The 27479-nt window shown below is 43.6% G+C and overlaps 1 protein-coding gene and 1 long non-coding RNA gene across 2 annotated transcripts; one reads left to right on the top strand and one right to left on the bottom strand.

Annotated features, from left to right (window-relative positions):
* Window positions 1-292: 292 nt before the first annotated feature.
* On the bottom strand, window positions 293-14652 carry LOC109907088 (eukaryotic translation initiation factor 4B-like). The gene is made up of 13 exons (XM_031793347.1): window positions 14469-14652; window positions 12813-12950; window positions 11352-11557; window positions 10375-10491; window positions 10185-10225; window positions 2113-2161; window positions 1957-2017; window positions 1611-1842; window positions 1393-1488; window positions 1150-1171; window positions 955-1119; window positions 644-681; window positions 293-532 (listed from the first exon to the last, which is right to left on the bottom strand). Exons 1-11 carry the CDS (start codon window positions 14647-14649, stop codon window positions 976-978), a joined length of 1287 nt encoding a protein of 428 aa, XP_031649207.1. The 5' UTR covers window positions 14650-14652; the 3' UTR covers window positions 293-532; window positions 644-681; window positions 955-975.
* A 2658-nt stretch (window positions 14653-17310) lies between these two features.
* Window positions 17311-21699, top strand: LOC109908358 (uncharacterized). Its single transcript, XR_002257653.2, has 4 exons — window positions 17311-17544; window positions 19095-19340; window positions 21167-21247; window positions 21394-21699. It is a non-coding gene; the product is annotated as an uncharacterized LOC109908358 (long non-coding RNA).
* Window positions 21700-27479: the final 5780 nt, after the last annotated feature.

Below are 27479 nucleotides of genomic sequence, written 5' to 3'. Positions count from 1 at the left end.
CTAGAAAAACGTCACAATGCTGTCGACACTTTGGGGAAACGACAGAAAGTCTAAGCTCATTCGTGGCCCATTCACAGCCATATAAGGAGTCATTGGAACACAGCACCTTCAAAATCTGGGGCACTTCCTGTTTGAAATTTCATCTTGGTTTCACCTGTAGCATCAGTTCTGTTATACTCACAGACAATATCTTTGCAGTTTTGGAAACGTTAGAGTGTTTTCTATCCAAAGCTGTCACTTATATGCATAGTCAAGCATCTTGTCGTGACAAAATATTGCGCTTAAAATGGGAACGTTTTTTTATCCAATAATTAAAATACTGCCCCCTAGTTGCAAAAGGTTAAGCAGGTTAGCAGGAAGGGAGCTGTAGAGCTGCTCCAGCCAGGTTGCTGGGCAGACCTCATTCTTTGCATCTTCCATCTTCTTCACTTCTTTCATCCACCCTCCCTATGTATTGTCCTCCATATCGTCATGTGGATCTGCGTCCATTATGTCAAGGTTGCATATTGTATCTATTCGCTGCGATCGACCTCTGAAGAGAATTGGGGGGGAAAAGTAGATCAGTTTTTCAATTGAAACGTTTGAAAATCCCTAAAACATGAATATAGCAGTTACATTCAGTTTGTCAGCAATCAATGCTTACCTTCTTTATCTGCCTGAGGCACTTCATCCTCAGCTAAGCTAGAGGAGCGGGAAAATACAAAAAGGACAGATGTCAATAAAACTACCTTCAGTTAGGTGCAATAAAACTACCTTCAGTTAGGTGCAATAAAACTACCTTCAGTTAGGTGCAATAAAACTACCTTCAGTTAGGTGCAATAAAACTACCTTCAGTTAGGTGGATTGCTAGAATAACAAACAAATAGGGTTGGGCATTCCTGTTCTAGGTGTTAGGGGACTGTGGATTGTAGGGTGAGGTGTACCATAGAATTAATCTACGTGTTGACCTCTAACCTGGTGAGCTGTAGGGGTGTGTCATTGCGGGGGAGACGGTGGCCGGGCCTCGCCCTCACTGGAGCCCCCAACGGGCGTGGTCCTCTTGGCCCAGGCGTTCTCCTTGGGAGGTGGAGCGAGGCGGACTGTCTTGTCTGGCAGGGCTCGGCCACAGGGGAGGAGGGCTCCTCTTCACGCCCACTGTCCACCGAGCGCTCGCTCTTCCTGCGCTTGGAGGCTGGGAATCGGAGAGGAAGAATAAAATAAAAACGTGAGGAAATGGAGTATGTTGTCCTATGTCAACAAATGTCCAACAGGAAATGAGTGTCCTGCTTTTATACCAACCCTGGGAAAGGAGCCTGCTTGAACCACAACATTACCATCTGAAGGTGTCTAAGTGAATAGAGTACTGATATCGTCGCTGACTCAATTACCCATCATAACCAGTATATTGCTCACCTCTGCAGGATTGGCCACGGCTGCCTGGTTTGGGAAGACTCACTGCCAGTCTGAAAGTGTCCTGCACGTTGGTCCTCACTGCGCCAGCTGGGGTGCCTGAGGGATGGTCAGGATCAATGAGTCAAAGATAACATAACACAGTATAATTGAAGTTTATTCTACAGACATGCTCCATTTCCTCATGTTAGCCCATGATCTTCTTCCCTTTCGTAACATACCTCTCTCTGGGATTGTGGTCTGTGATTCTGTCTTCTAGCTCTCGCTGCAGTTTTTCCTGTTCCCTCTTCAGCCTCTCCTCCACCTCTCTCTCCTTGGCAGCCGTGTCCACTGGCTTGGCCCCACCGAAGATGGAGGCAGCCCTGTCCGAGGGGGCAGACGGGGCGCTGCTCTGCTCCACCTCTTTAGATAGGCTACGGGGTTTCAGTATCAACTTGGGCCTCTCCACAGCACCTGGGTATGACCATAGAGGACAAAAAAAGGAGAGAGGTTTTAATGTACACCCTGGTACTGTGTGGCTGGGCCAGTGCACATTAAGAATGACAATTTTATTTAAAACTTTCTCACCTCGGTCACAACGGCATTCCTCCCATCTCTCGTATTGGTCACCATAGCGATCCCCACTACCCTGGTGTCATCCCGTCAGTAGCTATCCTGTCGGTAGCCATCTTGCTGGTAGCTATCCTGTCCTCCCTCATCATGCCTGTAACCAGTGTCAAATGCCCTGCGACCCCCACCACCACCACCACCACCACTGGCGCGACAGTCAAAACTACCCGAGGGAAGCAAAAATACAATATTAGTCATACTACAAGACTTCACAAACAACATAACAAAAACACAACACCCACTATACAAAAGTCGAATGTGATCAACATATATTTTCCAAAGTTTGTCAAATATTTTCAGTTTTTGTTTAACTTTATAATATACCAAATCTAAAGGGAGGTTACTAGATTGTCAACGCTCCAGTTTGGTATTGACGGTGAGCATGAGGCTTTCCAATCGATGGGTATACATTGTTTTGCAGCAATTAGACCTAGATTTAAAAAATTACTCTGACATCGATCACCAATATTTACATTTCCCAACAGACATAAATCGTGGAGATGGATGGATGTAAATTCCTAGACACAATGAAATGCTAGCACAGACATTATCTCCAAAAGATGTTAGTCACATGACCAGCACATGTAATAGGGTTCCGTTGTGCTCTTTGCATCTCCAAATGTGACATTTCTGTGTGCATTCTGTCGGGAATGTAGCAAGTGTAAGACAGTCCATTTGAATCTTGAGGTATTTCCATTCCAAATAAAGTTGGAGAGCAGGCCATTTATTTTATTAAAAAAATTGGATGGAATTGAAATTGGCAGGGCATGGAATACATACACCAACCTCAGTAATACGGTTGAAGTCGGAAGTTTACATACACTTAGGTTGGAGTCATTAAAACTCATTTTTTTCAACCACTCCACAAATTTCTTGTTAACAAACTATAGTTCTGACAAGTCGGTTAGGACATCTACTATGTGCATGACAAGTAATTTATCCAACAATTGTTTACAGACAGATTATTTCACTGTATCACAATTCCAGTGGGTCAGAAGATTACATACACTAAGTTGACTGTGCCTTTAAACAGCTTGGAAAATTATGTCATGGTCTTAGAAGCTTCTGATAGGCTTATTGACATAATTTGAGTCAATTGGAGGTGTACCTGTGGATGTATTTCAAGGCCTACCTTCAAACTCAGTGCCTCTTTGCTTGACATCACAGGAAAATCAAAAGAAATTAGCCAAGACCTTAGAAAACAAATTGTAGACCTCCACAAGTGTGGTTCATCCTTGGGAGAAATATCCAAAAGCCTGAAGATACCACGTTCATCTGTACAAACAATAGTACGCAAGTATAAACACCATGGGACCAAGCAGCCGTCATACCGCTCAGAAAGGAGAGGCGTTCTGCCTCCTAGAGATTAACCTACTTTGGTGCAAAAAGTGCAAATCAATCCCAGAACAACAGCAAAGGACCTTGTGGAGACACTAGAGGAAACAGGGACAAAAGTATCTATATCCACAGTAAAACGAGTCCTATATCGTCATAACCTGAAAGGCCGCTCAGCAAGGAAGAAGCCACTGCTCCAAAACTGCCATAAAAAAGCCAGACTACGGTTTGCAACTGCACATGTGGACAAAGATCGTAGTTTTTGGAGAAATGTCCTCTGGTCTGATGAAACAAAAATATAACTGTTTAGCCATAATGACCATCGTTATGTTTGGAGGAAAAAGGGGGATGCTCGCAAGCCGAAGAACACCATCCCAACCGTGAAGCACGTGGGTGGCAGCATCATGTTGTGGGGGTGCTTTGCTGCAGGAGGGACTGGTGCACTTCACAAAATATATGGCATCATGAGGAGGGACAATTATGTGGATATATTGAAGCAACATCTCAAGACACCAGTCAGGAATGTTAAAGCTTGGTCGCAAATGGGTCTTCCAAATGGACAATGACCCCAAGCATACTTCCAAAGTTGTGGCAAAATGGCTTAAGGACAACAAATTCAAGGTATTGGAGTGGCCATCACAAAGACCTAACCTCAATCCCATAGAAAATGTGTGGGCAGAACTGAAAACACGTGTGAGAGCAAGGAGGCCTACAAACCTGACTCAGTTACACCAGGAATGGGCCAAAATTCACCCAACGTATTGTGGTAAGCTCGTGGAAGGCTACCCGAAATGTTTGAACCAAGTTATACAATTTAAAGGCAATGCTACCGAATACTAATTGAGTGTATGTAAACTTCTGACCCACTGGGAATGTGATGAAAGAAATAAAAGCTGAAATAAATCATTCTCTCTACTATTATTCTGACATTTCACATTCTTAAAATAAAGTGGTGATCCTAACTGACCTAAAACAGGGAATTTTTACTTGGATTAAATGTTAAATATATTTGGCTAAGGTGTATGTAAACTTCCAACTTCAACTGTAGGTCCTTCCACCCCAACCTAGGACATGCATTCCTGATTTTTTAATTTTTTTATTTCACCTTTATTTAACCAGGTAGGCAAGTTGAGAACAAGTTCTCAATTACAATTGCGACCTGGCCAAGATAAAGCAAAGCAGTTCGACACGTACAACAACACAGAGTTACACATGGAGTAAAACAAACATACAGTCAATAATACAGTAGAAAAATAAGTCTATATACAATGTGAGCAAGTGAGGTGGGAGAAGGGAGGTAAAGGCAAAAAAAGGCCACGGTGGCAAAGTAAATACAATATAGCAAGTAAAACACTGGAATGGTTGATTTGCAGTGGAAGAATGTGCAAAGTAGAGATAGAAATAATGGGGTGTAAAGGAGCAAAATAAATAAATAAAATAAAATAAATACAGTAGGGAAAGAGGTAGTTGTTTGGGCTAAATTATAGGTGGGCTATGTACAGGTGCAGTAATCTGTGAGCTGCTCTGACAGCTGGTGCTTAAAGCTAGTGAGGGAGATAAGTGTTTCCAGTTTCAGAGATTTTTGTAGTTCGTTCCAGTCATTGGCAGCAGAGAACTGGAAGGAGAGGCGACCAAAGGAATAATTGGTTTTGGGGGTGACCAGAGAGATATACCTGCTGGAGCGCGTGCTACAGGTGGGTGCTGCTATGGTGACCAGCGAGCTGAGATAAGGGGGGACTTTACCTAGCAGGGTCTTGTAGATCAAATCAAATCAAATTTTATTTGTCACATACACATGGTTAGCAGATGTTAATGCGAGTGTAGCGAAATGCTTGTGCTTCTAGTTCCGACAATGCAGTAATAACCAACAAGTAATCTAACTAACAATTCCAAAACTACTGTCTTATACACAGTGTAAGGGGATAAAGCATATGTACATAAGGATATATGAATGGGTGATGGTACAGAGCAGCATAGGCAAGATACAGTAGATGGTATCGAGTACAGTATATACATATGAGATGAGTATGTAAACAAAGTGGCATAGTTAAAGTGGCTTGTGATACATGTATTACATAAGGATGCAGTCGATGATATAGAGTACAGTATATACGTATGCATATGAGATGAATAATGTAGGGTAAGTAACATTATATAAGGTAGCATTGTTTAAAGTGGCTAGTGATATATTTACATAATTTCCCATCAATTCCCATTATTAAAGTGGCTGGAGTTGAGTCAGTGTCAGTGTGTTGGCAGCAGCCACTCAATGTTAGTGGTGGCTGTTTAACAGTCTGATGGCCTTGAGATAGAAGCTGTTTTTCAGTCTCTCGGTCCCAGCTTTGATGCACCTGTACTGACCTCGCCTTCTGGATGATAGCGGGGTGAACAGGCAGTGGCTCGGGTGGTTGTCCTTGATGTCCTTGATGATCTTTATGGCCTTCCTGTAACATCGGGTGGTGTAGGTGTCCTGGAGGGCAGGTAGTTTGCCCCCGGTGATGCGTTGTGCAGACCTCACTACCCTCTGGAGAGCCTTACGGTTGAGGGCGGAGCAGTTGCCGTACCAGGCGGTGATACAGCCCGCCAGGATGCTCTCGATTGTGCATCTGTAGAAGTTTGTGAGTGCTTTTGGTGACAAGCCGAATTTCTTCAGCCTCCTGAGTTTGAAGAGGCGCTGCTGCGCCTTCTTCACGATGCTGTCTGTGTGAGTGGACCAATTCAGTTTGTCTGTGATGTGTATGCCGAGGAACTTAAAACTTGCTACCCTCTCCACTACTGTTCCATCGATGTGGATAGGGGGGTGTTCCCTCTGCTGTTTCCTGAAGTCCTGGAGATGACCTGGAGCCAGTGGGTTTGGCGACGAGTATGAAGCGAGGGCCAGCCAACGAGAGCGTACAGTTTGCAGTGGTAGGTAGTATATGGGGCTTTGGTGACAAAATGGATGGCACTGTGATAGACTGCATCAAATTTATTGAGTAGGGTATTGGAGGCTATTTTGTAAATGACATCGCCGAAGTCGAGGATTGGTAGGATGGTCAGTTTTACAAGGGTATGTTTGGCAGCATGAGCGAAGGATGCTTTGTTGCAAAATAGGAAGCCAATTCTAGATTTAACTTTGGATTGGAGATGTTTGATGTGAGTCTGGAAGGAGAGTTTACATTCTAATCAGACACCTAGGTATTTGTAGTTGTCCACATATTCTAAGTCAGAGCCGTCCAGGGTAGTGATTTTGGAAAGGCTGGCAGGTGCAGGCAGCGATCGGTTGAAGAGCATGCATTTAGTTTTACTTGTATTTAAGAGCAATTGGAGGCCACGGAAGGAGAGTTGTATGGTATTGAAGCTCGCCTGGAGGGTTGTTAACACAGTGTCCAAAGAAGGGCCCGAAGTATACAGAATGGTGTCGTCTGTGTAGAGGTGGATCAGAGACTCAGCAGCAAGAGCGACATCATTGATGTATACAGAGAAGAGAGTCAGTCCAAGAATTGAACCTTGTGGCACCCCCATAGAGACTGCCAGAGGCCCGGACAACAGACCCTCCGATTTGACACACTGAACTCTATCAGAGAAGTAGTTGGTGAACCAGGCGAGGCAATCATTTGAGAAACCAAGGCTGTCGAGTCTGGCGATGAGGATGTGGATGTGGTGATTGACAGAGTCGAAAGCCTTGGCCAGGCCAATGAATATGGCTGCACAGTATTGTTTCTTATCGATGGCGGTTAAGATATCGTTTGGGACCTTGAGCGTGGCTGAGGTGCACCCATGACCAGCTCTGAAACCAGATTGCATAGCGGTGGGATTCGAAATGGTCGGTAATCTAGGACTACCTGACATGATGACTCCTTGCTGTCCCCAGTCCACCTGGCCGTGCTGCTGCTCCAGTTTCAACTGTTCTGCCTTATTATTATTGGACCATGCTGGTCATTTATACACATTTGAACATATTGGCCATGTTCTGTTATAATCTCCACCCGGCACAGCCAGAAGAGGACTGGCCACCCCACATAGCCTGGTTCCTCTCTAGGTTTCTTCCTAGGTTTTGGGCTTTCTAGGGAGTTTTTCCTAGCTACCGTGCTTCTACACCTGCATTGCTTGCTGTTTGGGGTTTTAGGCTGGGTTTCTGTACAGCACTTTGAGATATCAGCCGATGTACGAAGGGCTATATAAATACATTTGATTTGATTTGATCTGTGTGTTGACTTGGCTTTCAAAGACCTTAGAAAGGCAGAGTAGGATATAGGTCTGTAGCAGTTTGGGTCAAGAGTGTCCCCCCCCTTTGAAGAGGGGGATGACCGCAGCTGCTTTCCAATCTTTGGGAATCTCAGACGACACGAAAGAGAGGTTGAACAGGCTAGTAATAGGGGTGGCAACAATTTTGGCAGATAATTTTAGAAAGAGTCCAGATTGTCTAGCCCGGGTGATCTGTAGGGGTCCAGATTTTGCAGCTCTTTCAGAACATCAGCTGACTGGATTTGGGAGAAGGAGAAATGGGGAAGATTTGGGCGAGTTGCTGTTGACCGGGGTAGGGGTAGCCAGGTGGAAAGCAGTTCACATATGGTGTCCAGAGCACAGCTTGAGGCAGAGGGTGGTCTATAGCAGGCGTCAACGGTTGGAGACTTATTTTTAGTGAGGTGTATTTTTAAAAGTAGCAGTTCAAATTGTTTGGGTACAGTCAGGGATAGTAGGACAGAACTCTGCAGGCTCTCTTTGCAGTAGATTGCAACACCGCCCCCTTTGGCCGTTCTATCTTGTCTGAAAATGTTGTAGTTAGGGATGAAAATTTCAGAATTTTTGGTGGTCTCCCTAAGCCAGGATTCAGACACGGCTAGAACATCCGGGTTGGCAGAGTGTGCTAAAGCAGTGAATAAAACAAACTTAGGGTGGAGGCTTCTAATGTTAACATGCATGAAACCAAGGCTATTACGGTTACAGAAGTCATCAAAAGAGAGCGCCTGGGGAATAGGAGTGGAGCTAGGCACTGCAGGGCCTGGATTCACCTCTACATCACCAGAGGAACAGAGGAGGAGTAGGATAAGGGTACGGCTAAAAGCTATGAGAATTGGTCATAATGTACAGACAAAGGTATGGTATGATGTGAATACAGTGGAGGTAAACCTAGGTATTGAGTGATGATGAGAGAGATATTGTCTCGAGAAACATCATTGAAACCAGGTGATGTCATCGCATGTGTGGGTGGTGGAACTGAAAGGTTGGATAAGGTATAGTGAGCAGGGCTAGAGGCTCTACAGTGAAATAAGCCAATAAACACTAACCAGAACAGCAATGGACAAGCCATATTGACATTAAGGAGAGGCATGCTTAGTCGAGTGATCATAAGGGTCCAGTGAGTAATGAGGTTGGTTGGGGTCACGGCGATTCAGACAGCTAGCCGTGCCATCGGTAACAAGCTAGAATAGGATGGAGGTCTGTTTTTAGCCACCTCGTGCCTTTCCGTCAGTAGATTAGTGGGGTTCCGTGTGGTAGAGGGGATCAATCCAATACGCAAAATAGATATAGTTATAGTGACGCAAGAAAAATTGTCTGATAGATCTATTCAGATAGCAGCCGATAAGACAGCTAACGATTTGCTAGATGGGCGTTCAGGTAACGTCGCGACGGAGGAGCCAGTTGGATAACTCCCTCAGGGCAGATAACGTCGGTAGTCCAGTCGTGAAGGTCCAGTGGGGCTCCGCATTGGCAGTAAAACGGGTCCGGATAGGTGATTGTAGCCCAGGAGTGGCTGATGGAACTCTTCAGCTGGCTAGCTCCGGAATAATTGCTGTTTGCTCCGGCATCGATGTAAGCCAATAGTCACACGGATAGCAGCTAGCTAGCTGCGAGATTCAGGTGTAAATGTCCAGAGCTTGCGGTTGAAATCCGGGGATATGGAAAGAAAAATAGGTCCGGTATGTTCTGGTCTGAGTCGCGTTGTACAAAACTAGATTTTCGAGCTAAAGGATAGCTGATGACCACAAATCGTGGTTAGCTGAATACTAACGTTAGCCAGTAAACTGGCTAGCTTCTGGCTATTGCTTCTATTGTGGATTTCAGATTTGAGGTAAATAACTTTTTTTTATTTTATTGGTGAGGCCGGTTGCAGGAGAGTGTTTTGAAGTTGAGTTTTTGGAGAATAAAATATATAAAAGATATGCGAAGAAAGGTGTAAATATATACACCAAGACGAGGACAAAGGACGTCTGACTGCTATGCCATTTTGGGATAAGACCTAAGGGATGAAGACCTCAGGGTCGAAACGTTGCAACAAAATCACCTGGGAGCATGAACAGCATCGTGTGGCGTTTTCCTTTTTCATGAGGTCGCCTATAACTCCATCACCTGCAAAAAAGTACCTAGATGTGCGTATGTATGTTCTTCAGCTTTTGTACTGTAGCTACACAAACATAAGATTCACACCTTTGTCCTTAGACTGTTAGGTTCTTATCTTTCAGAGTAAATAACTCACAGACTCTAGAGAAGCTTTAACCAAATTTAATTCTGCTCAAAGGGTCAGACAGACCAACATTTCTCACCATCATAGTTATATACATCCCCCTTAAGACACTCCTCCTTCTCTCCAATCCTTAAATCTTATGGTTCCACAGGAAAAGGGTAGTAAACCTTTAGTAACCTTTACCTTCAGGGGATCTGACCTCACCTCCTGACCTCAACCCCTCCTCCTTCTAGTCCACAGATGTCCATCCGTCTCCCCAATAGCAATCCGTTGATCTCCTCCCGTCCACCCAACACATTCCACAGGCACTCTCTTTCTACAGATCTCACTCCTTAATATACTATGCGTCTGATCTATCATGTCTTTATTATCTCAATGTTCAAAATGTCAAATCCAACAAGACCAATCTGCAATGTCCACAAGGATCCTTCTGTTTCTGAAGTTCTGCATGGAGGAAGAGGAGGAAGAGCAAACAGCATTAAAAAAGTAATGGGTGACATCTAGTGGCCAAACCTATTGACTGCCGTTTCACCAGCTAGTGGCTAAACCTATTGACTATTTTCCTTGAAGCTCACATTGTATATTGGACTAACCTCTTTATTTAGACTCAAGGCACTCAGGAGAGATTCCACATCATCAAACTCAGCATAGCCAAAACCCTTCGAGCGGTCTTGGTTACTGGGTTCTCTAGGAAGATGTACTGCACTGATCTACACACACACACACACACACACACACACACACACACACACACACACACACACACACACACACAGACAGACAGACAGACAGACACAGACAGACAGACAGACAGACAGACAGACAGACAGACAGACAGACAGACAGACAGACAGACAGACAGACAGACAGACAGACAGACAGACAGACAGACAGACAGACAGAGTCAAACAAAGATATAGTATGTCTGGGTTTAAATGAACAAATACTAGCAGCAAGTTGGCAAATACTTTATAACAGGGCTATTAACAGGGGTAACAGGGGTTTTTAAATCTTACTCTACGAGGTCCAGACTACTGCTGCTTTTCTCTTCTGCCTGATAATTCATTGCACCCACCTGGTGTCCCAGGTCTAAATCAGTCCCTGATTAGAGGGGAATACCCCACCTGGTGTCCCAGGTCTAAATCAGTCCCTGATTAGAGGGGAATCCCCCACCTGGTGTCCCAGGTCTAAATCAGTCCCTGATTAGAGGGGAATCCCCCACCTGGTGTCCCAGGTCTAAATCAGTGCCTGATAAGAGGGATAGAATGAAAGAAAGAAAAAAGCAGTGGAACTGCCTTCAAGGTCCAGATTTCAGTTTGAGGGCTTATAATAATGTATGCCATTCAGCAGATGCTTTCATCCAAAGAGACTTACAGTCATGCCTGCATAAATATTACGTACGGGTGGTCCTGGGAATCGAACCCACTATCCTGGCATTACAAGTGCAATGCACTACCAACTGAGCGACAGAGGACCCACAAAGGGATTAACTGTGTAACACAACAGATTTAGGCTTAAATGTTATGCTTTGGGTAGGGCCAAACATGTGCTAAATTTGAAATGCACTTACCCCCACGCCCCTGAAGAAGTCCATGATGGAGTCCTCAGTCACGTCGTAGGGCAAGTTGCCCAGGAAGGCGGTGTAAGGGGGACCGCGAGGAATACAAGAGCGGTCAATGTTTGGCTCCCGGGCTGAACGGGGTGCTGTGGGCAGGATGGAGCGGTCGACGGCTGGGGCCCGGGAAATATCCTCCTCTGTATGCCAGGAGGTGGATACTGGAGGGAGAAGGGAGAAATTTAGAGGGATTGGAGGTTAAAGGGGCAATCTATGATTGGACACGATTTTTTTTTTACTTTCAAATTAATAATATACAGTGCCTTCAGAAAGTATTCACACCCCTTGACTTTGTGTTGTGTTACAGTCTGAATTTAAAATGTATTAAATTCAGATTTTGTGTCTCTCGCCTACACACAATACACCTTAATGGAAAGCGCTCAGGGATTTCACCATGAGGCCAATGGTGACTTTAAAACAGTTACAGAGTTTAATGGCTGTGATAGGAGAAAACTGAGGATGGGTCAACAACACTGCAGTTACTCCACAATACTAACCTAGAGTAAAAAGAGTGAAAAGAACAAAGCCTGTACAAAATACAAATATTCCAAAACATGCATGTTTGCAATAAGGCACTAAAGTAAAACTGCAAAAAATGTGGCAAAGAAATGAACATAATGTTCTGAATACAAAGTGTTATGTTTGGTGCAAATGCAACACAACACATAACTGAGCACCACTTTTCAAATGTTCAAGTATGATGGTGGCTGCATCATGTTATGGGTATGCTTGTAATTGGCAAAGACTAGCACATTTTGGGGGGGGGGGGGTTAAGATAAATGGAATAGAGCTAAGCACAGGCAAAATCCTAGAGGAAAACCTGGTTCAGTCTACTTTCCAACAGACACTGGGAGACAAATTCACCTTTCAGCAGCACCATAACCTAAAGCACAAGGCCAAATATACACTGGAGTTGCTTACCAGGTCAACATTGAATGTTCCTGAGTGGCCTAGTTACAGTTTTCACTTTTACTCCATTGTTTATAAACAATGTAATTGTAAACAAACACTTTATAGCCTCAAAACATGGTAGAAAGTATAATTTTGATCTCATGGATGATGTGTCATTGCATGCATAGCTCTGTCTATGAATTTGAGAGTGGTTACATTTCTCCAGCCCCAATCCTCAGATAGTTACCAAAAACAGTGCCGGGGTCGCAATTTTTGTCATTGTTTAAACTGCAGATTTCCCTTTCAAGATCATGCTGCCTTGGTATGTACGGATCCTTACGATAAGATGGGTCAGATGCTGTTCTGTGTACTGACCAGAGATGAATGTCACAGAACGGGATTGGGCCTACATAAGTTACAGTAGCCAAATCTTAACAACATTTATCCTGGTTGGGAACACTCAACGTATTGGAGAAAGGAGAACAAATAACTCTGATGCTGCATCCTTTTTCTGAAGAATCTCACCCTCTGTGTCTAGGTCATCTGTCTCGTCGGCCCAGCTGCTAGTGGGCTTGGTGGGGTAACTTGGGGGTGCATTACCCCCCTTGTCCTCTGCCATGAAGTTAGTCAGGGATAGGGTCTTATTCCCCTTCTTCTTAGTTGCTGTGAGGAGAGGGTGACATTTTATCATGGTCAAACAGCTCTTTGGCAAGTTTCTGACAAGACTCACTGTGACAGGAAAATGGTAGTGCTGCTGCACTATACAATACAATATCACATTACAATTACACAAGGACCTTAAGGGACATGCATATACTTACAATTCTAACAGCTTTTTTGTTAGTAGAGCATTTAACCATCTTAAAATACAGTTCAATTTATTTTTGTAGGGTACGGAAATGTGGTTTTCTGTTTGTAAATGTACATTTGTGTATATGAAATTTGGCCAAAAGAATAATGAAATTAATTACATAAAAATGATTCCGCTTATTTCTATTGTATGTAAAGAATCCAAACAGTACATCTCTCCACAATAGTGTAAAATCTTCATAAATGTGTTCAATTATAAACCTACTGATGTCTTGCCACAGTTTTCTTACATGCATACAATGCCAAAAAAGATGCACAACTGTTTCTGGGTGGTCATTACAAAAGGAGCAATTTGAGTTGATGGTTTCCTTAAACTTCTTCATATAGTGGTTGGCAGGATAATATTTATGAATAATTTTAAAGGAAATTTTGTTAACAAGTAGGTATGTTTGTGGCAACATCCAAACTTTTTTCCAACAGATATTATCAATAAATCCATTCCAATAAGGCATTCCACGCATTAGTTTAGCTAGCCAACATCGCCATGACGTTTTTCTTTTTACACATTACAAGTTTGATGGAGGATTATAGTGGAGAAGGAAACGTAACATATCTTCATACTGTCTTTGGCCTTATTGTCCTGGCTTGGATCATATATTTTTTACACTGTCCATTATAATATTGTAATGAAACAGCAGGTCTCGAACCATCGACATTCGAGCCCGAGGTCCGGCACGCTATCGACTGTGCCGCAAAAGCACAGCGCTTATAAACCCAGGGTCGTTACACTATGATTCCAGCAATAAGGGTGGACGGGTAACCTGGCCATCCCAGTAGTGTACAACTCAGCGTGGCTTGCTTGTGGGCCAAAGGATTTGAATCAGGCAAAAGTGTTTGGGTATGTTGCACTTAGCAGTGAGTCAGTGACGGAAAATAATATCCCTGCAAAGAGACTAACAGAGCCCGATTTTTAAGGGTCATTCCAAGCCCGCCACATGGGTCACAGAACCGTGTGTAATGTGGATGTTCACTTTACAGACTTGCAGAAGAGCATGAAATGAGGCCATCACCATTCCCTCCTCCATCAGATGTTGACGCACCACAAAAACATAAACTACCCCCCACCCTGGTCTACTACGCATGCCCCAGACACTGTCAACGTAGGCTAGCCAGCTGTCTACTCTTTGTTTACATAGATTTCAGGTCAAGTGTCTATATAACTTTGGGTACATATTTCTAAAACCCTGCAGATATAACTCATTGTGTTGACATAGTTAGTTTGGGACTGCGACAGTTGCATACTATCTATGATGGCGCATGATCATTCCTGTGCACAATGACCAGCTGGTCTTCGGAGAAAAATAACGTTACCCTGTAAAGTGCGATGTTTACATGGTTCCATGCCCACGCCCTCCCTGCAGCGTCCGCCACGATACAGCCCCTCCTGATACAAAGCATGTGAAATCGGCACACGCGGAAAAAGTATGCATTTCAAAACGGTGAATCCATCCCTTTCTAAAAACACCCGGCCCACGCAGAATTTAGCTGACATAATTCTCACCTGACGTCGCCATGTTGGAGAACAACTGCCAGGATCCTGGATGGAGACGCGGGCACACAAGTATCCGTGTGCATGCTGCGCATCGTGTTTTCATGATTTGCAATGGTGTAGATCACTCTATCACTGTGGTGTAGATCACTCTATCACCACTGGAGAGCAGGCTAGGCCTAATTGACGGAATGAGAGGTCTTCAAAAGTTATTAATGAGGGTATAACAAAATGCTTGCGTTTCTATCTCCAACAGTGCAGTAATATCGAACAAGTAACAATAGACACATTCAACGTCAGGGAATGGAATTAAGAATATATAAATATTTGGACGAGCAATGGAAGAGCATAGACTCAAATATAGTAGAATTGGATTAGCACAGTGAATGTATGCCTATATTCACTATGCTAATCCCATATTTACCATATTTGGTAAATAAAGGTGTAAATGTGTTTGTTTCATTCTGAGTGGAGGGGTTTATTGTGTTTATTGGTTCTTCAATCTTCAAAAGTCCCAACAACGATAGTAAAACTAGACAGATTCTCCCTCATACGGACATTTCCCACCTCCCAATGAGGATAAAGGCAATTGTATGCTTGTGTGATGCAAAATCTGTGATAGAAAAGGTGTTTGGTCTGTTCTGAGTGGAGAATATCCATCCAAATCAAATGTATTTGTTATATACACATGTTTAGCAGATGTAATTGCGGGTGTAACAAAATGCTTGTGTTTCTATCTCCAACAGTGCAGTAATATCTAACAAGTAATATCTAACAATACACACAATCTAAAGTAAAGGAATGGAATAAAGAATATTTAAATATTTGGACGAGCAATGTAAGAGCGTAGACTAAGATACAGTAGAATAGGACAGAATAAAGTTAAATAAAGGTTCAATAAAATAAACAAATATACATGTGAGATGAGTATTGCAAAATATGTAAGCATTATTAAGCAAAAGGTAAGTGGAAATATTACTTGGTTCAAGCATATATTGTAATAACTATGCACGTGTTGGCTACAGTATGACTGTCTGCTCAAAACTTCCCCTTTTTGCATTGTATGTTTTGCCCTAAACTTTGGAGCTACTGTGGCAACAGCTTCCCCATGCCTTATAACTTTTGAAGAACAAAGACAGTATTTTGGATGGGTTTATTGTGTGTGTGGCTGCATGCGGATGTGGCGTATCACACAAGTCAGAGGTTAGGGCCAAGGGGAGATCTTAACTCCCTCACTCATTTCCTTGGCTACCGAAACCAAGATCTGAAATACTTAGTTACTCCAAAACACTTCAATCAGTGTTTTGACAACAGGAATCCACATGCATTCCACACAGTAGCCTGTAGACTTAGACTTGGAAGTACAATGTCACTGTGATACAACTTTCTAATGAAAACCTTGGTCTTAAAACTTCTATCTTATTTGGTTTGACTTAACCTGCTAGTTGGATAATATTCGGTTGTGCTTGACAAATATGTCATAAGGTCATTTCTATCTGTTGAGTGAAAAGATACTGCTGTTATACTGAAGGACATTTTGACTGCTCACTTGCGAAACCATTTTATTGTACATGTTTGTCCCTGATTGTTATCTGTTTGTCCAATGGCAAAGTATCAGGAGGCAACAGGAATAGGCGTGACAATTCCATACAAATAATGGTCTTTTTATTAATTATACGAAGAGTGCCTTGGTCCTCCTTTCTTTACCATGATCAATTTACCCCTTTTACCAAAGAGCACCCTCTGTCTACCAAAATCTACTATTGTGTACCTAAGCAGCACTTCCCTACCTCTTTTTTTCTACATATTGTAGTCCTTCATTTGATATACTGTACACATATTTTCCGTTCGTTTTTGCCTTAGGCTAACCCTCATGATGATGGAAAGCACCGTTGAACGTCAGAGTTTCTGCTCAATGACTAGGCAGGAAATTAGTTATTCCGGTCTGGAGCCTGGCCTGATTGTGTGTGTGTGTGTGTGTGTGTGTGTGTGTGTGTGTGTGTGTGTGTGTGTGTGTGTGTGTGTGTGTGTGTGTGTGTGTGTGTGTGTGTGTGTGTGTGTGTGTGTGTGTGTGTGTGTGTGTGTGTGTGTGTCTATAGAGTTTTTTTTGTCTTTGCGAGTGTTGCTTATTAGATCATAGATCAAGTCAAATGAATTTAACGAACACTGTTACAATTTACATTGGACACAATACATCTTTGTGTGGTCTGACTCTTATTTTGAGTCAGATTTTGTTTAGTAGATTTATAAGACTGCGCCATTGTATGTTGCTAAGTTAGAAGCTGCTGGTAGATGACAGAATGGAAAACCCAGTGAGCCAAGTGTATGCTCTCTCTTCCATCTCTCTCTTCCATAACCATCACAGGGTCCTTGTTACAGCACAAGGCTGTGGATGCCAGTCTGGTTGGTTGGACTCGGCTCAACTTGTGGGTTCCCTGCTCCTTTACAGAGAGTTTTACTGGTGGTGACATGTCTTCCTGGAAATCATTTCATTATGGTTGATGTGTGTGTGTGTGTGTGTGTGTGTGTGTGTGTGTGTGTGTGTGTGTGTGTGTGTGTGTGTGTGTGTGTGTGTGTGTGTGTGTGTGTGTGTGTGTGTGTGTGTGTGTGTGTGTGTGTGTGTGCAGGGGGTTAATTGATGACAGATATGTTTTTGTACAATACCAGCAGTACAGTGTATATCCACAAAACATATGGGTACCATTTTCACAGAATACATGGAATGATAGAGAATTCTTCAGTGTTTCAGATTTTTTTTTATTGTTGGGAAAGTACATATATATATATATTTTTTTTTTTAAAGATTTTTGTCACTAAGTGAGTTCTTGTCCTTTTGCTTTTGGAATGTACTCTTGGTTCCCCCGAAAAGCATCAGTCAGCACCTGCCAATCGACTACTGTAAGTACCCTTTCAACAGCATCTCATAACACTCATAGAACATTTCTCAATGGATTAATAATAACAAATTGGACTTGTTCAAGGACATCTCTGGCGGCATGGTAGCCTAGTGGTTAGAGCGGTGAGCTAGTAACTGAAAGGTTGCTGGATCAAATCCCTGAGCTGACAAGGTTTATATCTATTGTTCTGAACAAGGCAGTAAACCCATTGTTTCCCCGGTAGGTTGTCATTGTAAATAATAATTTGTTCTAAACTGACTTGCCTAGTTAAATAAAGGTTACATTTTAAAATACATTTTAAAATCTCATCAAGTGATGAGTGCACAGTTCCTTAGATCTGTCATTAGAACCGATGTCTCATTTCACTGCAAGTTCCACCGACATATGATCTAAAGCTCTCCTGACAGATATGTTTTCTGTGTAGTTCTGATGCTCTTAACCAATGATATTACGTTATGATATTTATTACATTCCATGGGTGACATGTGTTCCCCTATTCACACTGACATGGCTTCATTTTGACATCTACAAATTGTGGCTTCACAGTGCAACACCTCCAGCTCACTTGTTATAGTTCTCACTTTATCCGTTTTCAGATGGTATTATAATATAGCCTGTAGAATCAACTATTCGCAAAGCAAGCTGTGTTTCACTCTAAATGTGTAACTGGCATGTAATAACCAAAACAAATGAATTACACTAAAAGGTTTAAAAAGCCAAGATGATCTCCCTTGGGAACAGCGTAACCAGGTCCACCCAAGATTATTCTGTGGTTACTGGCAGGATCATTTATTCGATTTTTCGACACAGAAAGCAGAAGGAATGCTGGCTCAAGCTCATTGCGTACACGATCATAAGACTTACTTGACCACACACTTTCTCTTTAGAAAGAACCACACTGACCATGCTGGGACAAAGTCCTTTAACCAAATTCTTTAATAATTGTATATAGTCCAAACCATGCTCAGAAAATTACTGCAATTAGAAGTTTGGAAGAAAACACTATTCTTAATTATACTATTTCATTGTTAGCAATGAAATCACATAAACACGTTTTCAAGCTTTTCAAGCTGTGTTTGATCTGTCTTGAGAACAATGGACAAAGATGTCAGAGTGAGCTGTAGAAAGACATTGAATAGGTCAGAAAATATGTTTAAACCTGCAGGGGGAGGTTGGTAAAGCCATACCTGCAGTGGCTGTCCAGCTGCACTAAATTCCACATGGATTGTGTTATTTGCAGTGGCATCTACGTGTGAGCTCCCCAAAAGGCAGGTCTGTCAACATTGCAGAAGGTATGCAGATGAACTGCGTGATTGATTAAAGATCTGTTCTCTCACACTCCTTGATTTGCAAACAGCAGAGCTGAGAAAAGGGCTGGTAAATTAGTTTAATAGGATTTTACAGCGATAAGGGGGATGTTTGCTGTGGATCACGCTCCATCTGAAACTATTCAAGTGTGTGCAGCAGTGGCAGTAAAGAGTGCAGGGGTGGCATTAAATTACAATGCTAAAGCCCCATTTTAATGACACCCTCCCTTCTCTCTCTTGGCAGGCAAACTAGTCTCCTGAGGTTTTACAGATGCCTGCATCACAGAAATGTCAGCTCTCCTCATCCTTACTGAAGAGCACTGATGAGGAGAGACTAAGCGGAGACAGAGGAATCTAGGTTGGGAATCTAAGATACAGGACTTCGTTAACTGACCTGGGTTTGATTTTACCATGGATGGGAGATGATTTCATGAACAATAACATTGACATCCCTTTGATGAAGTTTGGACTGGCTCCAGGCATAAATGACGTAAGTGGTCACTTAGGGCCCCGGGACGCTAGGGAACCCCAGAGCAAAAATAAAAATACATATAACATTTTTTCTGCAGTAACTCAGTCAGGTCTGAACTTATTGTTTTGAGTTAGAATAGTAGAGTACACAAGGTGCAAGTTGTGCATCACCAAATTGTTTCTTGTTATGTCAGTCACTCAATTAGCCATGTCAGCCAACACTTTTTAGATAAGTACGTTAGCCTAGCCAGTAATAATGGCAGAATACTGACCGCTCACGCAGGGCACGTGCCCAGAGGGCCCCCATTGATTTTGATAGTCACTCTCACTCAGATATCATTAACATGGCATAAATCACAGAAAAATCTGTGGAATTGTAAGAAATTAACTGTAAAACTGCAACAACAAAAATCTCTGCCCCATGGCAAAATTTGTAGAATTGCATACAATTTGTCATAAAATCGAAAAAGAATTCTCTGCCCCATGACCAAATGTGTATGAGCCCTTTAGGTATCCCAAAAAATCATATAAAATAATCTGAGAAATACTGAATTTGGCATTTACTGCTATAGCCCATAGAAACAAATTGAATAACACATTCATAAATTGCAAGAAATATAGAAAAAGAAAATAAATCATAAGGAATAAGGTTTTAAAATGTTTGTCCTATATCTAGGACGTTTAGTTTTTTACACATATTTAAACCCCATAGTTTTGGGGGCGCAAAACTACCTCCATGCTGTACTTCCATTTGTTTGTATGGGTTACACTCAGACGAGTCCCGTGACGCTTGTTGTGGTCATAGAGAAAAACGGAGAACACCATTGTGTTCGTGAGAGTCTCCCCTTTCCAGAGAGTCGTATGCGGAAGGCAGACATGGGCGGATGCAATGGATTGAGCCCACGCAAAAAATCTGGTATCTCTAGCTTAAACTGACAGATCTTGATGGGGGAAAAAAACACTTTAAAACTGCAAAAAACATTTTTTACTGTTGAGAGTTAGAATTGTATAATTTACAAGGTGCAAGTTTGACATTTGGTTGTGCATCAGCAGTTTTTCTCTTGTTATGTCAGTCACTGACAGTCACTCAATTAGCCCATGTCAGCTAACAATTGTTAGATTTGTAAATTAGTCTAGCCCCATGGCAAAAACAGTAGAATTGCTTTGGGCCCCAAAAGGCTAGATTAAGTATTGTTTTGTCCAGGAAGTGAGAGAGTGTAGATGGTTGATATCCTCAGCAATATCCTACCACAAGAGGGAGTGGTGATCTAGATTCATTCAAAACAGACGTTTTTACATCTACTTGTTGTCAGCAGTTTTGTCAGCTTTGGTAGTTAATAAGTCAGTTCTCTTAATTATCTTAATCCTTGAGATTTCCCATTAGTCTGTGTGTATGGGTACAGAAATGATTTCAACGTTCAGCTCAAGATAGCTAGTATTTCTCAGTGTGTCTGTCTGATCTGTCTGGGCCTTGATGATTAGTGTGTGATCTCAGCTGTAATGTCTACAGTTAGGAGATAATATGGGCCAACTATGGACACGTGGTGCCAGATGCATTGCATGCTTCAAATAAAGGGCCCACTTGAGGTCATAATTTCACCCTTGTGATATCTAGGCATCTCTCTGATTCTCATAGTTGGGAAAATGAAGAAAAGAAACCAAGGAATAACAGTTTGTATTATTGTTGTGCATTTGATTGTGTAGCTTTATGTGTCTGCTTTAAAAAAAGACCTGTTTGTGTTCCCACGGGCATGTTTTGTATAAATATGATGTGATCTGAACATCCTGATCCTACCAAACTCCTCACTCAAGTAGAGCTAATTCTGTTTTTCCTGTTTTAATAAGGAGCGTTTGGCTGGGCTGGCATTTGATAAATAAGCTGGTTTATTTGCACAGGGAGGATAAACAGCCAATGGTGTACAGAAGGTGAGACAACTCCTCTGCAGAAAAGCCAGATTTTGTAATGTCAGTGAAACTGTTTCGGGTCAACTTGGTGGAGATTTTTCCAACAAATAACTTTCATTATACTTCAGCCATTATCCTCTCTGACTATCCCACCCCTTTGTGTCCAGTTCACAGCTCACTCCACACAACAGGCTGACAGGAAAACCCTGGGAAGAGGGCAGAACATCTAGTCCTGTTAAGTAACACCAGGGATAACTGGCTAAATGTGGAATTTTGAGGTCAATTCTACATGATCCATGAAAGTGCAACTCAAATGGTATCGTTGAATTCCGACTGTGTCAGCTGACCATTGTTGGGGAGTAGTGGACTACATGTACATTTTGCAGTAGCTTGGTGGTAGTTGAACTAAATTCCATTGCTGTACTTAAGTAAAACTACTTTAAAGTACTACTTAAGTAGATTTGTACTACTTTAGTACTTTACTTTACTATTTATATTTTTGACAATTTTTACTTTTAAAATAATGTACTTTTTACTCCATACATTTCGAATGCTTAGCAGGACAGGTAAATGGTCCAATTCACACTTATCAAGAGAACATCCCTGGTCATCCCTACTGCCTCTGATCTGGTGGACTCACTAAACACAAATATTTTGTAAATTATTTCTGAGTGTTGGAGTCTGCCCCTGGATATCTGTAAATAAAAAATAAAAAAAGGAAATCGTGCCATCTGGTTTGCTTTATATAAGCAAGGTGAAATTATTTATACCTTTTCTTTTTAAGTATATTTTAGCAATTACATTTACTTTTGATACTTAATGTATATTTAAAACCAAATACTTTTAGACTTTTACTGAAGTAGTATTTTACTGGGTGACTTTCACTTTTAATTTGCTATTACGGTATCTTTGCTTTTACTCTAATATGACGATTGGAGTAAAAGCCATGGATTACAGACAACATTCGCAGTGAGCTAAAGTGAGCTAAAGGGTAGAGCTGCCGCTTTCAAGGAGCGGGACTCTAACCCGGGAACCCTCAACTTGATCAAGACAAAAAATATGATTGTGGACTACAGGAAAAGGAGGATCGAGCTCGCCCCCATTCTCATCGACGGGGCTGTAGTGGAGCTGGTTGAGAGCTTCAAGTTTCTTGGCATCCACATCACCAACAAACTGACATGGTCCAAGCACACCAAGACAGTCGTGAAGAGGGCATGACAAAATATATTCCCCCTCAGGAGACTGAAAAGATTTGGCATGGGTCCTCAGATCCTCAAAAGGTTCTACAGCTGCACCATCGAGAGCATGACTGGTTGAATCACTGCCTGGTACGGCAACTGCTCAGGCTCCGACCACAAGGCACGACAGAGGGTAGTGCATACGGCCCAGTACATCACCGGGGCCAAGTTTCCTGCCATCCAGGACATCTATACCAGGCAGTGTCAGAGGAAGGCCCTAAAAATTGCCAAAGACTCCAGACACCCTAGTCATAGATTGTTCTCTCTGCTACCACACAGCAAGCGGTACCGGAGTGTCAAGTCTAGGTCCAAAAGGCTTCTAAACAGCTACCCCGAAGCCATACGACTCCTGAACAGCTAATCAAATGGCTTCCCAGACTATTTGCTATTTGCATTGCCCCCCCCCCCTCTTCTATGCTACTGCTACTCTAAGTATTCATCTATGCATAGTCACTTTAATTGCTGTACCAACATGTACATACTACCTCAATTACCTCGACATCGGTGCCCCCGCACACTGACTCTGTAACGCTACCCCCTGTATATAGCCCCGCTATTGTTATTAATTATTTGTTATTCTTATCTCTTACTTTTTTTGTTGATATTTTCTTAAAACTGCATTGTTGGTTAAGGGCTTGTAAGTAAGCATTTCACTGTAACGTCTACTCTTGTTGTATTCGGGCAATATGACAAATAATATTTGATTTGAGTTCAAATCTTGGTAGTGATTTCAGTAGTTAATGACATATTTGACAGTAGCTAACTACTGGAACTACACAATACTTATTTTGCAAATGTAGGTAAAAATGATCTTTCTTTTTCGGCATCAGACCAGCCTACTTCTGACTTGAATAAAATGTGTGTGCCTAAACTTTTTGTGTTCAATAGGCTAAATCACACATTCTGTTAACATCTGACTTCAGAGAGATACAGTGCCTTGCGAAAGTATTCGGCCCCCTTGAACTTTGCGACCTTTTGCCACATTTCAGGCTTCAAACATAAAGATATAAAACTGTATTTTTTTGTGAAGAATCAACAACAAGTGGGACACAATCATGAAGTGGAACGACATTTATTGGATATTTCAAACTCTTTTAACAAATCAAAAACTGAAAAATTGGGCGTGCAAAATTATTCAGCCCCCTTAAGTTAATACTTTGTAGCGCCACCTTTTGCTGCGATTACAGCTGTAAGTCGCTTGGGGTATGTCTCTATCAGTTTTGCACATCGAGAGACTGAAATCTTTTCCCATTCCTCCTTGCAAAACAGCTCGAGCTCAGTGAGGTTGGATGGAGAGCATTTGTGAACAGCAGTTTTCAGTTCTTTCCACAGATTCTCGATTGGATTCAGGTCTGGACTTTGACTTGGCCATTCCATTGTAGATTTTGCTTTATGTTTTGGATCATTGTCTTGTTGGAAGACAAATCTCCGTCCCAGTCTCAGGTCTTTTGCAGACTCCATCAGGTTTTCTTCCAGAATGGTCCTGTATTTGGCTCCATCCATCTTCCCATCAATTTTAACCATCTTCCCTGTCCCTGCTGAAGAAAAGCAGGCCCAAACCATGATGCTGCCATGTTTGACAGTGGGGATGGTGTGTTCAGGGTGATGGGCTGTGTTCAGGGTGATGAGCTGTGTTGCTTTTACGCCAAACATAACGTTTTGCATATTTTCGCAAGACACTGTATGTCCTTGCAATTTGTAGTCTATTACAGATGTAGATATAGCTGAACTTCTTCCATTGGGAAGTAATTGGTAGCTTGGTAAACTATATTTTCAGAGTAGCTTTCCCAACACTGCAGCAGACACAGATCTCTGGCATACGTTGTCCAGGTTTAGATAACATTTCCATATGAATGCAGGAGTATGTACAGTATTTGTGAGTGTTAGAAAGCCCAGCTGTCATGTTGGTGTGTGTACTGTCTCTTTTTATTCAGCCGTACCTATGACAAAACACAGTATTTAAGTGCAAACACTTCAAAGTACTACTTAAGTAGTTATTTGTTGTATCTGTACTTTACTTTTTTATATTTTGACAACTTTTACTTTTACTACACTACATTACTAAAGAAAATAATGTAGTTTTTACTCCATACATTTTCCCTGACACCCAAAAGTACTCACTACATTTTGAATGTTTAGCAGGAGAGGAAAATGGTCCAATTCACACACTTATATTCACACAAGATAACATCCCTGGACATCCCTATAGCCTCTAATCTAAAGGACTCCCTAAACACAAATGCTATCCCTAGACTCCTATCCCTAGACTCCACCACTACACCCCTACCCCTAGACTCCACCACCACCACCCCTACCCCTAGACTCCACCACTACCACCCCTACCCCTATACTCCACCACCACCACCCCTACCCCTAGACTCCACTACTACTACCCCTACCCCTAGACTCCACCTCTCCTAGCCCTATCCCTAGACTCCACCACTACCACCCCTACCCCTAGACTCCACCACTACCACCCCTACCCCTAGACTCCACCACTACCACCCCTACCCCTAGACTCCACCACTACCACCCCTACCCCTAGACTCCACCACTACCACCCCTACCCCTAGACTCCACCACTACCACCCCTACCCTTAGACTCCACCACCACCACCCCTACCCCTAGACTCCACCACCACCACCCCTACCCCTAGACTCCACCACTACCACCCCTACCCCTATACTCCACCACCACCACCCCTACCCCTAGACTCCACTACTACTACCCCTACCCCTAGACTCCACCTCTCCTAGCCCTATCCCTAGACTCCACCACTCCTACCCCTACCCTTAAACTCCACCACTCCTACCTCTACCCCTAGACTCCACCACTCCCCCCCTAGACTTCACCACTTCCCACTACCCCTAGACTCCACCACTCCTACCCTAGACTCCACCAATCCTACCCCTAGACTCCACCACTCCTACCCCTAGACTCCACTGCTCCCCCCTACCACTAGACTCCACCACTCCTACCCCTACCCCTAGACTCCACCACTCCTACCCCTACCCCTAGACTCCACCACTCCCCCCTAGACTCCACCACTCCTACCCCTACCCCTAGACTCCACCACTCCTACCCCTAGACTCCACCACTCCTACCCCTACCCTAGACTCTACCACTCCCCCCCTAGACTCCACCACTCCCCCCTAGACTCCACCACTCCTACCCCTACCCCTAGACTCCACTACTACTACCCTACCCCTAGACTCCACCTCTCCTACCCCTACCCCTAGACTCCACCTCTCATACCCCTACCCCGAAACTTCACCAATCCCACCCCTACCCCTAGACTCCACCACTCCTACCCCTACCCCTAGACTACACCACTCCCCCCCTAGACTCCACCACTCCTATCCCTAGACTCCACCACTCCTACCCCTAACCCTAGACTCCACCACTCCCCCCCTAGACTCCACCACTCCTACCCCTAGACTCCACCACTCCTACCCCTACCCCTAGACTCCACCACTCCTACCCCTAACCCTAGACTCCACCACTCCCCCCCTAGACTCCACCACTCCTACCCCTAGACTCCACCACTCCTACCCCTACCCCTAGACTCCACCACTCCTACCCCTAGACTCCACCACTCCTACCCCTAGACTCCACCACTCCTACCCCTACCCTAGACTCCACCACTCCCCCCCCTAGACTCCACCACTCCCCCCTAGACTCCACCACTCCTACCCCTACCCCTAGACTCCACTACTACTACCCCTACCCCTAGACTCCACCTCTCCTACCCCTACCCCTAGACTCCACCTCTCATACCCCTACCCCGAAACTTCACCAATCCCACCCCTACCCCTAGACTCCACCACTCCTACCCCTACCCCTAGACTCCACCACTCCACCACTCCCCCCCTAGACTCCACCACTCCTACCCCTAGACTCCACCACTCCTACCCCTACCCCTAGACTCCACCACTCCCCCCCTAGACTTCACCACTTCCCACTACCCCTAGACTCCACCACTCCTACCCCTAGACTCCACCACTCCTACCCCTAGACTCCACTGCTCCCCCCTACCACTAGACTCCACCACTCCTACCCTAGATTCCACCACTCCTACCACTACCCCTAGACTCCACCACTCCCCCCCTAGACTCCACCACTCCTAGCCCTAGACTCCACCACTCCCCCCCTAGACTCCACCACTTCTAGCCCTACCCCTAGACTCCACCACTCCTACCCCTACCCCTAGACTCCACCACTCCCCCCCTAGACTCCACCACTCCTACCCCTACCCCTAGACTCCACCACTTCTACCCCTACCCCTAGACTCCACCTCTCCTACCCCTACCCCTAGACTCCACCACTCCTACCCCTACCCCTAGACTCCACCACTCCTACCTGTACCCCTAGACTCCACCTCTCCTACCCCTACCCCTAGACTCCACCACTCCTACCCCTACCCCTAGACTCCACCACTCCTACCCCTACCCCTAGACTCCACCACTCCTACACCTAGACTCCACCACTCCTACCCCTAGACTCAACCACTCCCACCCCAGATGACCGTAGAGCATATAACATCAGACAGAGCTATGAATATGTGTCCTGTTGGAACTTCAGTCCCAAAGCTCCTATGTGAGTTGCTTTTGACACTACGGTATTCTGCACACTCAAACTGCACAATGATCAAGCCGATAATACAGTGTAACAAGATATGATGATTCCCCAGATTGATGTCAATCTCAGATAGAAAGTGTCTTCCAGTCAGGTAACTCATCTCTGGGTTCTATTAGACCCTTGGCATAGTCTTTTATGAGTATTAGTGCTAAAGCTAAGTAGAGGTTTACAACATTTCTCCCTTCTGCCCAACAACTGCAGAGTTCTTTTCCACTTCTATCTAGGGGAGAGATAGTGCCTGACTCCCAGCAGTAGCAGAAAGTTCCTTTTTTGGTCTTATCTGACTGGAATGACAGGCCAAATGCCAAGTAGTCCAAAGGGAGGAAGACTTAGCAAAGCTGCATGATTGCATCTAAGGCCTGGACTGCTCCTGTTT

Source organism: Oncorhynchus kisutch, linkage group LG17 (assembly GCF_002021735.2).
Source record: "Oncorhynchus kisutch isolate 150728-3 linkage group LG17, Okis_V2, whole genome shotgun sequence".
NCBI classification, from domain to species: Eukaryota; Metazoa; Chordata; class Actinopteri; order Salmoniformes; family Salmonidae; genus Oncorhynchus; species Oncorhynchus kisutch.
The sequence above is the reverse complement of the archived record's forward strand: the minus strand, read 5'-3'. Positions and strand labels throughout refer to the sequence as shown.

Coding starts and splice junctions, on each gene's coding strand:
- LOC109907088 (XM_031793347.1), bottom strand. CDS start 14,649: ATGTCAGCTAAATTCTGCGTGGGCCGGGTGTTTTTAGAAAGGGATGGA. Junction 2,162..10,184: donor CTTGTGGACATTGCAGATTG/GTCTTGTTGGAT, acceptor TCCCTCGGGTAG/TTTTGACTGTCGCGCCAGTG. Junction 2,018..2,112: donor GTGGTGGTGGGGGTCGCAGG/GCATTTGACACT, acceptor GGATGACACCAG/GGTAGTGGGGATCGCTATGG.